Below are 10527 nucleotides of genomic sequence, written 5' to 3' on the forward strand. Positions count from 1 at the left end.
CACTTTGCTTGCCCCTACCTACCCTTCCCATTGCTCCTCCTCCCCCCAGGAGGTACCACCTCAGGCAGCTCATCTTCTCAGTGAGGATCTGTATGCAGTCAGCAATGGTGGGAGCCTGCTCCCTCCACCTGGCACAGGATCCCAACCCAGCAGCTTTGGGACCTTCCAAGACCCAAGGATCTGCTCTGTTCACCCACTCCCTGCCCACATCATTGGTGTAGGATAGTGAGGAAAAGCTTCAGGGGAGGAAAGGGCACATGTGGTAAAATGGGGGATCCTGGCAGAGGCAGCCCTGGGGCCATCTCTGTAGGGTTGATAGGCTAGTGCCATGGGCCCAGGACCCAGCCATCCATGGGAAGATGGCCTCATGGCAGGAACTTCCGTCTGTTCAAGAAGGCTCTTTCTTTTCCCCTTCTCTAGCACTAGCGTGCCTGCTCTCTCTCTCTCTTTCTCTCCCCTCTCCTCTCCTGCCCCCTCCCTATTTCCCTTACCCCCAAGTGTAGCCTGTGTAGTGGCCCTGGGTGTGGCCTGGCAGCATCAGGGCCGAGTGGGGAGTTCTCCCCACTGTCCGGCAAGCATCGGTCAGCCAAGCACTGTGTGCCTGGTGGCGTATGTTCATGTGTGTGCGTGCGTGTGCCCGGAAAAGCAGCAAACAGCTGCACCTGAGAGCTGTGGCACTTTCCCTCCCTCCCTCCCTTCCTTCTTCCCTCCATCCATTCTCCAACCTCCCTCCGTTCCCTGTCCCTCATCCATCCAGCTGAAGGGCTCGCTCACTTTCTTCTCCTGTGCTGAAATGGTGTGTGGGGCACTGCTGCCTGGGCCTCACTGCACTCTGGTTTTTCCCACAGCATTCCCTCAACATCCTGGGCCAGAAGGTATCCATGCACTACAGCGACCCCAAACCCAAGATCAATGAGGACTGGCTGTGCAATAAGGTACAGTGGTGGTAGGCAGTGGCTATTGTTGAGAGAAGCAGCAACAGCAGTGGTGGCAACTTATATCTCTCTCTTTTTTGCCCATGAGGAGGTGTAGGTATTGAAGCCTGTCAGTTTCGGTGGCCACATTCATAGCTAGTCAGCCATTCACAAATGTGGACTGAGTGTCCACTTTGTGCCAGGCTCTGTCCTCATAAAATGCAGCCTTGCCTGGAGTCCAGTATACTTCAAAGATGTATTTATGTAGATGGCGAATTAGTGATAGTGTATGTATGGAGTAGTGTGTAGAGCATGGGCTTTGCAGCGAGGTTGGATAAAATGAGACTATCCTGGATTGGCTTTGATTTTGGACAGGGTGTTTACCCTCTCTTTGCCTCATTTTCCCCATCTCTGAAATAGCAATACTAATGATAACCTCTCCCCAAAAGTGGTTGGGAGGAGTAACTCCCAACGAGGGTTAGAGTAACTAACACTAAGAACAATACCTGACCCACAGTTGATACAGTCTGAACGTTACCTGCTATCATGAAAGAAAAGCATAGTGGTTTTGTTTGTTTGAGACAGTCTCACTTTGTCACCCTCAGTAGAGTGCCATGGTGTCACAGCTCACAGCAACTTCAAACTCTTGGGCTTAAGCAATTGTCTTGCTTCAGCCTCCTGAGTAGCTGGGACTATAGGCACCTGCCATAGCACCTGGCTATTTTTTTGAGACAGGGTCTTGCTCTTGCTCAGGCTGGTCTTGAACCTGTGAACTCAGGCAGTCTACCCGTCTCAGCCTCCCAATGCTGGGATTACAGCCGTGAGCCACTGCGCCCAGCCTCAAGCATACTGTTCTGAGAACCTGAACTTGACCTTGAAGGCCACTCTGACAAAGCCATCTCAAACCTGAGACTAGAGGGCACAGAATATAGATTTTGTAGTCACCTCTATATTTCCTGAAAGGAAACTGAGGCTCAAAGAGGTGGAACTGTGGGTGAGCCTTCAGTTGTGACCTGCTCCTGATCACAGAGACCTCAGATACCACAGTAGCTCCAGGTCTGCCCTGAGGGCCAGCTTTGGAGTGGCACAGACCCACCCCCCAACAGGCATGTCAGTCCTGAAATGTAAAAGTCTTATCAGAAGATGGGTGTTCAGCATCTAGAAAGGTAGGGACAAAGTGACGTGGAACTCTGCCTCTCCTGTATTTCCAAATAGTCCTCAAAAGCAGGACTTTTCAACTCCTTTTCCTCCTCTTTACCCTGCATTCTGTCGGTCACCAAATGCCATCTTCCCTCCCTTGCCATTCCCACTATTGATGCCAATCATCATGCCCTCTCACCCACTTGCCATGGAGCCCTCTCTAGTAGGCTGGTTTCTTGACTCTCTCCAACCCCTTTGCTTGGAACATTCCTAAAAACTACCCGTGACCATGCCCTCTGCTTAAAAAACCCTCACGACTCTGAGCTTAAGCATAAGATCCTCCCTAGCATTGGCTTCTGTCCCCGTCCTTGCCTTTTGCTTTTCCCCTTACCCTCCTACACCAGCTGTGGAAAATCCATTGTTTGTTCTTTTGGTTAGCAATTCCTTTTCAGCAAAAGTAAACACACCTCAAGTTCTATGCATCACAGATCAAGCATCCTTGTTGGTGGACAGTTCGCACAGATCTGTTGCTCTTCATGCTACTTCTGTGCCCCTGCTGTTAAGCCATGAAGGCAGAGGCCATGTCCTTACATGGGGTAGGCCTGACTCTAGAACAGAGAGACGATGTAGTAGAAGCTGAGGGATCTCCAGAGGTAGTCAAGGAAACTTTTTCAAGAGTAGCAGGATTAGCAGAGGGATAGACAGGAGAAAAATAGGTTCCACTCCAGTCCCAAAGATAAAGATAGGGGTGCAGGGGAGTCTGGCAAGAGGCTACTGGCTTCTAGGGCTGAAACATTGATTAGAAAAACTTCCAACTAGGCGCAGTGGCTCACACCTGTAATCCTAGCACTCTGGGAGGCTGAGGCATATGGATTGTTTGAGCTCAGGAGTTGGAGACCAGCCTGAGCAAGGGCAAGACCCAGTCTTTACTTTAAAAAAGAGCCAGAAAAACCAGCTGCAGGGCGGCGCCTGTGGCTCAGTGAGTAGGGTGCCCGTCCCATATGCTGGAGGTGGCGGGTTCAAACCCAGCCCCGGCCAAAAACCACAAAAAAAAAAAAAAAGAAAGAAAAACCAGCTGCATGTTGTGGCAGGTGCCTGTAGTCTCAGCTATTGAGGAGGCTGAAGCAGGAGGATGGCTTGCACCCAGGAGTTTGAGGTTGCCATGAGCCAGGCTGACACCATGGCACTGTAGCCTGGGGCAACAGAGTGAGCCTCTTTCAAAAAAATAAAAACATGGCTCTGTGCCTGTAGCTCAGCGGCTAGGGCACCAGCCACATACACTGGCCTGCCAAACAACAATGACAACAACAAAATAGCTGGGCGTTATGGCGGGTGCCTGTAGCCCCAGCTACTTGGGAGGCTGAGGCAAGAGAATTGCTTAAGCTTAAGAGTTTGAGGTTGCTGTGAGCTGTGACGCTACGGTACTCTAACCAAGGAAAAAAAGAAAAGGAAGAAAACTTCCAAACAGAAGCAAGTTTTGGGAAGAAGAACCTACTAAAGGGAATGGGTACGGGAGATGGTCCTGGGAGAGTTGGTGGCCTTGAGAAGGCAAAGGGAGGGGAGGAGGCAGTAGTTGTAACAGATAGAGGAGTTGTTGATTCCTAAGCTGAGGGGGTGGTACTGAGGACAAATTTGAGACTGTAAAGGGAAGAGTCACAGGACTGAGAATGATACCAAGTTCCAGAAGGCATTGCCACTCCTCATCTTGAGACCTTCTTTCCTGGGGAATTGTGGGGTTCCCTGGGGGAATCTTTGGAGCCAACTCTGGAGGGTGCAGTGGAAAGCTCTGCCCCCTCCGACAGCCCAGCCTGTGCTTCACAGTGTGGCGTCCAGAATTTCAAGCGCCGTGAGAAATGCTTCAAATGCGGCGTGCCCAAGTCAGGTGAGGCACACCTATTTCCCCCAACTCTGCAGGACATGTTGGGTGGGGGTGAAGGGTGAGGGGCCAGTGCTGAGGAGTTGGTGTGGGGAGGAGGAACCAGTTGTGGAGCCTCCCCCTTTGTCACCAGCATGTCTCCCACCACCCCTAACAGAGGCAGAGCAGAAGCTGCCCCTCGGCACAAGGTTGGATCAGCAGACAATGCCCCTGGGTGGCCGGGAGCTAAGCCAGGGCCTGCTTCCCCTGCCGCAGCCCTACCAGGCCCAGGGTGTGCTGGCCTCCCAGGCCCTGTCCCAGGGCTCAGAGCCAAGCTCGGAGAACGCCAATGACAGTGAGTTAGTTGTTCCTTTTTCCTCCATGCCCTGGGTTGTCTTTTGCCAAGAGAAGTGTTGAGCAAGAGGACTTCAATTCATCCTCACAGGTGTCTCCCCCTAAGGGGGGGGGGTGGGATATAGGGTGAGCAGGGGAGAAACATCACGCAGCCCGGTTTGGGGGGTATGTTGGGAAGGTTCTTAGCAGATGAGCAGCCAGGCTGGCACCTAGACTGACAAGCAGAGTTTATTCAGGAGGAGGTGAGAGGAATCTGTGAGGACAAAGGCACACGGGCCAGAAGATAGGGCACAGTGAGGATCCCTGAAGGGTGGGGCTGGAGCAGAATGTTGGGGTGCCCCCTAATGCTGGGCCCCTTCCCACAGCCATTATATTGCGCAACCTGAACCCACATAGCACCATGGACTCCATCCTGGGGGCCCTGGCACCCTATGCAGTGCTGTCCTCCTCCAATGTGCGCGTCATCAAAGACAAGCAGACCCAACTAAACCGTGGCTTCGCCTTCATCCAGCTCTCCACCATCGTGGTGAGGGCGGCACAGGGGGGGCCGGGCAGCCAAGGTCCCGGCCCCCAGGGTGGGGAGGAGGGCCGTTCTCCCATGCGCCATCGCGGCCCCAGGCCTGGACACAGGGCAATGGAGCCGGGGGCCTCCCCGGGCCTGACCCTTCTGTCCCTACCTCCCCTCCTCCCACAGGAGGCAGCCCAGCTGCTGCAGATTCTGCAAGCCCTGCACCCCCCACTCACCATCGACGGCAAGACCATCAACGTTGAGTTTGCCAAGGGTTCTAAGAGGTCAGGGCCCCCTCTTTGTCCCTTCCCAGCTTGCCCCGAAGCTTGGGGCTGCCACTTCCAGGCTTCCCATCTCACTCCCAGTCTCTAACATCCTCCCTAGGGACATGGCCTCCAACGAAGGCAGCCGCATCAATGCTGCCTCTGTGGCCAGCACTGCCATTGCTGCAGCCCAGTGGGCCATCTCACAGGTACTCAAACCCTCCATCCCCAGTGACCTGAGACCTGGGCTGCAAGCAGGAGGGCTGGCTCGCTATCGTGGACACAAAGCTCTCTCTCAGTGGCCCCTCTGCCTTGCTTTTTTCTCTCTGGACTGCCTGGTCCATTCCCACTCTGCCCACTCTGTCAATACAGCTCTCTTCCCATTTGTCTCCCAGGCTTTTCATTTACAATGCCATTGTGGCTGGTGTTCTATTTGGTGGGTTTTTTTTTATTGTCCTGAATTGATAGAATATATTAAACATTTTTTATATATGCCTATGATGTATTATGTATATCATACGTATATCACATGTTCCTAAGTAAAAAAGAATTTATGAGATAAAATTGGGGGATGAGAATAAAGTGGGAAGATGGTGTCTTCCTTAGTCTGATACACAACAAAAATATCACACTCACCAATATTAACCCTGGGAGCATTTTGGAGTGCATCTTTTTTTTAGTCTTGTTTTTTGCTATTGCACACTTCTTGTGGAGGTGGCCCTCACATTTCACTGAAGGCTGCATGCTTTTCTGTCAGGTAGAAACACTACTCCATGTGTCGGACAGATGCTTCTAGCAGGTTCACCCCCCCACCTCACCCCTTCCTGTTCTAATGAGCCCCTCCCACCTGCCTCTCAGGCCTCCCAGGGTGGGGAGGGTGCCTGGGCCACCCCCGAGGAGCCACCAGTCGACTACACCTACTACCAACAGGATGAGGGCTATGGCGGCAGCCAGGGCACAGAGTCTTCTCTGTATGCCCATGGCTACCTCAAGGGCACCAAGGGCCCTGGCATCACTGGAACCAAAGGGGACCCAGCTGGAGCAGGTGAGCCCCAGCATCTCTCCTTATATCTGTGGGGACCAGCAGACATAGGGTCCTGGTCCCCTCCATTGACAGGTGTTCTTCTCCCTCCCTGTCTCTCTTTACAGGTCCTGAGGCCTCCCTAGAGCCTGGGGCAGACTCTGTGTCACTGCAGGCTTTCTCCCGCACCCAGCCTGGTGCTGCCCCTGGCATCTACCAACAATCAGGTGAAGCAAGCAGCAGCCAGGGTGCTGCTGCTAACAGCCAGGTGAGTCCTGGGTATCCCAGGGAGGTAGACAGATGGCATCCTAGGCAGTCAGGAATGACATTGGCGGACACTGAGCCCTGTTTTCCTGTCTGGCCCATGACCAGTCATATACCATCATGTCACCTGCTGTACTCAAATCTGAGCTCCAAAGCCCCACTCATCCCAGCTCTACCCTACCACCAGCCACCAGCCCCACTGGCCAGGAGTCGTACAGCCAGTACCGTGAGTAGCCATGGCCTGTGGGTAGATGGTAGGGAATTCTTAACAAAGCAGAGAGAGTGTGACCTCCTTTCCGCTTGCCCACCAGCTGTTCCTGACGTCTCCACCTACCAGTATGATGAGACATCTGGCTACTACTATGACCCCCAGACTGGCCTTTACTATGACCCCAACTCCCAGGTGATAGGACAACCCAGGGAGGGGTCCGGTTGGGGACAGCTGGCCCTTCATGGTCCCTTTCCTGGAGTCTTCCCTTATGTCCCCTCTTCCCTCTTCCTCCCCCAGTATTACTATAATGCTCAAAGCCAACAGTACCTGTACTGGGATGGGGAGAGGCGGACCTATGTCCCTGCCCTGGAGCAGTCAGCCGATGGACACAAGGAGACAGGGGCACCCTCTAAGGAGGGCAAGGAAAAGAAGGAGAAGCACAAGACCAAGACAGCCCAACAGGTGAACAATGGGGTCCAGCAGTCACAGGCTGACATTAGATACCTTCCAGTGCCTGCACCTCTCATCTCTTGCCATCTATTGCTTGAGGAGATGGGCTGGTGGGTGGGTGTGGACATGAGAAGTAACTGCTCAAGACAGACTGGGCTCTGTGCCAGAGCAGTCTCCCCAGTACATGGCAGGGCTACCCACCTCTGTGAGATGGCTCATGCCATCCAAGTGAGCTCTGTCAGCTTTCTTCTGTCCCACAGTGGGAATCCTTACACACTGCTGGTAGGTACATATATATCCCAGAGCAGGTGGGCAGGAAAGCCATTGGAGTGTTTTGTGGTAGTGGGCAGTGGCACCTCAGTGTCTGTGGAGAAAGGATAGAACACTTTGGGTATAACATTTAAAAGAAAGTACCAAGCATTCCTTTAGCAATCTATGAATTCTAAAAATGGTGACATGCACAGGGGGATAACAGAATACAGAATATGGCATTGTGTCACTTTATGTAAATTAACATTATACACAGAGTTGAGTGTAGTGGCTCAAGCCTGTAATCCCAGTTACTCGGGAGACTGAGGTAGGAGGATTACTTGAGGCCAAGAGTTTGAGACCAGACAATATAGGGAGAACTTGTCTCAAAAAAATAAAGTTACACACAGATAAGCAATCCTATTGATTTTAAAATAAAGTGGAAACACACAACAAACATAACACTATGGGTATCTGTAAGAAGGGAAGTGCCATGACAATACCACAGACTGGGTAATTTATAAGGAAAAGGGATTTATTTGGCTCACAGTTCTGTAGGCTGGGAAATCCAAGAGCATGGCACCAGCGTCTGGTGAGGGTCTTCTTGTTGTGTCATAACATGGTAAAAGGGCAAGAACACATATAAGAGAAAGGGAGATCAGGCTAAACTCAAATTCTTTTTGGCTAGAACCCACTCTCAGCAAGGCATTAATCCCTTCATCACCTCTTAAAGGCCCTGCATCCCAACACTGTTACACTGGGGATTCAGTTTCCAGCACATGAACTTGAGAGGATACATTCAAATCATAGCAGGGAGCACAGCCAGAAAGGGGCTTGACAAGGAGCACTGGTGACTGATGACAGAGAAATAGGAACTTGCACTACTGCATCTCTCACTTGCTTGTTCTGCCTCAAACTCACATTGTGTGCCTACCACTCTGCCCAGACTGTTTTTGGCCTTGTCATCACAAACCAAAAGGGATGGGGGCACAGGGGGAATGTTGAGAGATGAGGTTAGTAGGGGCCAGGGTGCCAAATACCTGGCAGGCTATGGTTACTACAAGTTTGGGTTTATTATTGGTGTGGTTAGGAAGCCAAGGAAAAGTTTGGAGGAAGTTATATAGAGCAAGGAGTAGTTTATAGTTTATAAAAGAGTCCTTTGCTTTGAAAAGTGTAAGAGCTCTACCCCAGACCAAGTGAAGCCCAATGCAGTGGTTCAGACCAGAGATGGTGGGTGGTCCTGGAGCATGAGGGTTCTGGGAACCTCACCCCTATCCTTACCTCCAGATTGCCAAGGACATGGAACGCTGGGCTCGCAGTCTCAACAAACAAAAAGAAAACTTCAAAAATAGTTTCCAGCCTATCAGTTCCCTGCGTGATGATGAAAAGCGGGAGTCAGCTACTGCAGATGCTGGCTATGCCATTCTGGAGAAGAAGGTACGTTGTGGCCACCCACCTGCACCCTACCCTTCAGTCTCCTCCTTCCTATGGGCATTTCATGGAGTCCCTGAATCTCTGTGTCCCTCCACTCCAGGGAGCATTAGCTGAGAGACAGCACACCAGCATGGATCTCCCAAAATTGGCTAGTGATGACCGCCCAGTGAGTACCTGGAGCAGAAAGGGGCAGGGAGTTCTGATCTGGCCAGGACTGACCATTCACCCTCACCCTCTACAGAGCCCACCTAGGGGGCTGGTGGCAGCCTACAGTGGGGAGAGTGACAGCGAGGAAGAACAAGAGCGTGGGGGGCCCGAGCGGGAAGAAAAACTCACCGACTGGCAAAAGCTGGCCTGTCTGCTCTGTCGGCGCCAGTTCCCCAGCAAAGAGGCACTTATCCGGCACCAGCAGCTCTCCGGGCTTCATAAGGTGACTAAGGGGAGAGTTGGCAAGGCACACAGGGCCTGGCCCACCCCAGCTCAGCCTCTTCACTCCTCATTCTGGCCCCCTTGCAGCAAAACCTTGAGATTCACCGGCGAGCCCACTTATCAGAAAACGAACTAGAAGCACTAGAGAAGAACGACATGGAGGTAAGGTGTGACCTATTCCTGGGGTCCCTCCCCTCTTGTTCCTTCCAAGTCTCTTCCCCCTAAGGCAGCTGAAGTTCCATTTCTCACATCCTGTCCCAATGAGGCTCCAAGCTCCCCATTACCCAACCCCAGTTGCTTGCTCCCACTGTGTCCTGACTCTCAGGACCAGGGTCTTTTGGAGCTCCCTTTGGGCCCCCAGGCCCATACCTGTGTTCCCTGGAAACAGCAGCCAGCTCCTCAACATTCACACATGCACACAAATATTTCAGCAAATGAAGTATCGGGACCGAGCAGCTGAACGCAGAGAGAAGTATGGCATCCCCGAGCCACCAGAGCCCAAGAGGAGGAAGTATGGCGGCATATCTACAGCCTCCGTGTGAGTACCCAAGGCCAGGTGAGGGGGCCTGGGGCCCACAGGCTGACCACTTAACACTGTACACTGTACCCTGCAGAGACTTTGAGCAGCCTACTCGAGATGGGCTGGGCAGTGACAACATTGGCAGTCGTATGCTTCAGGCCATGGGCTGGAAAGAGGGCAGTGGCCTGGGCCGCAAGAAGCAGGGCATTGTAACACCCATTGAGGTGAGTCTCCCACGATCTGATGCCTGTCCCCCAGTATTCCCAACAGCGACCTCACCAACCTGACAGACCCTGCCTCCCTCACACAGGCCCAAACACGGGTTCGGGGCTCTGGCCTAGGTGCCCGGGGCAGCTCCTATGGGGTCACCTCAACTGAGTCCTACAAAGAGACACTGCACAAGACAATGGTGACCCGCTTCAACGAGGCCCAGTGAGCAACTTCGAGAGCAATTTCTACATATGTTCGGTGTTCTTCCTGGGGCAGGGGAGGATAAAATGTTGAGTGGTTTGAGGGAGGCCCAGTTCCTGTTGGCCAGCCCACTCCTCAGCCAGATAGGCCCTGACCAAATCAAATTTTGGTGACTTTTGTTGGCAGATTGGGCTGGGATCATGTTCTTTTTGTAATAAAAGTTGAAAAGTCTTCATCTTGTATCCGTTCTTTCTCATGCTCTAGCATGGTTTACGGCCTACAGAGACAGACGTGGGGACACAAACATAGATGAACAGGGCCTCATCAGGCATAAGTGGGTGGTATTTATGGTGTCTAGAACATAGTGGCTACTAGGACATAGAGTTCTGACCTATACCCCAACCTACAAGATTCTGATCATGGCCCCTCTCCTTTGTCAAGAGTCCAGCGGTCATGCTGTACCAGGAAATCCACTACCACCAGGCTTAAAGTCCCTAGGATCAG

At 52.4% G+C, this 10527-nt stretch overlaps 1 protein-coding gene across 5 annotated transcripts in view; it reads left to right on the forward strand.

Moving 5' to 3' along the window:
• The window catches only part of RBM10 (RNA binding motif protein 10), a 32212-nt gene extending 21957 nt beyond the window's left edge, over positions 1 to 10255 (forward strand). For 2 of the 5 annotated variants that reach the window (XM_053579751.1, XM_053579754.1), the window contains 18 exons: positions 849 to 935; positions 3876 to 3936; positions 4088 to 4264; positions 4629 to 4789; positions 4958 to 5055; positions 5156 to 5243; positions 5893 to 6079; positions 6184 to 6323; positions 6428 to 6545; positions 6631 to 6722; positions 6828 to 6992; positions 8517 to 8666; positions 8764 to 8829; positions 8905 to 9093; positions 9180 to 9254; positions 9524 to 9630; positions 9707 to 9836; positions 9923 to 10255. In XM_053579751.1, the coding sequence (XP_053435726.1) occupies positions 849 to 935; positions 3876 to 3936; positions 4088 to 4264; positions 4629 to 4789; positions 4958 to 5055; positions 5156 to 5243; positions 5893 to 6079; positions 6184 to 6323; positions 6428 to 6545; positions 6631 to 6722; positions 6828 to 6992; positions 8517 to 8666; positions 8764 to 8829; positions 8905 to 9093; positions 9180 to 9254; positions 9524 to 9630; positions 9707 to 9836; positions 9923 to 10048 (2217 nt within the window). In that variant the 3' untranslated portion in view covers positions 10049 to 10255. The remainder of the gene's footprint in view (positions 1 to 848; positions 936 to 3875; positions 3937 to 4087; positions 4265 to 4628; positions 4790 to 4957; positions 5056 to 5155; positions 5244 to 5892; positions 6080 to 6183; positions 6324 to 6427; positions 6546 to 6630; positions 6723 to 6827; positions 6993 to 8516; positions 8667 to 8763; positions 8830 to 8904; positions 9094 to 9179; positions 9255 to 9523; positions 9631 to 9706; positions 9837 to 9922) is intronic. The other 3 variants (XM_053579752.1, XM_053579755.1, XM_053579753.1) reach the window with 2 other exon arrangements.
• The last annotated feature ends 272 nt before the right edge of the window (positions 10256 to 10527 follow it).

This window comes from Nycticebus coucang, chromosome X (assembly GCF_027406575.1).
Source record: "Nycticebus coucang isolate mNycCou1 chromosome X, mNycCou1.pri, whole genome shotgun sequence".
NCBI classification, from domain to species: domain Eukaryota; kingdom Metazoa; phylum Chordata; class Mammalia; order Primates; family Lorisidae; genus Nycticebus; species Nycticebus coucang.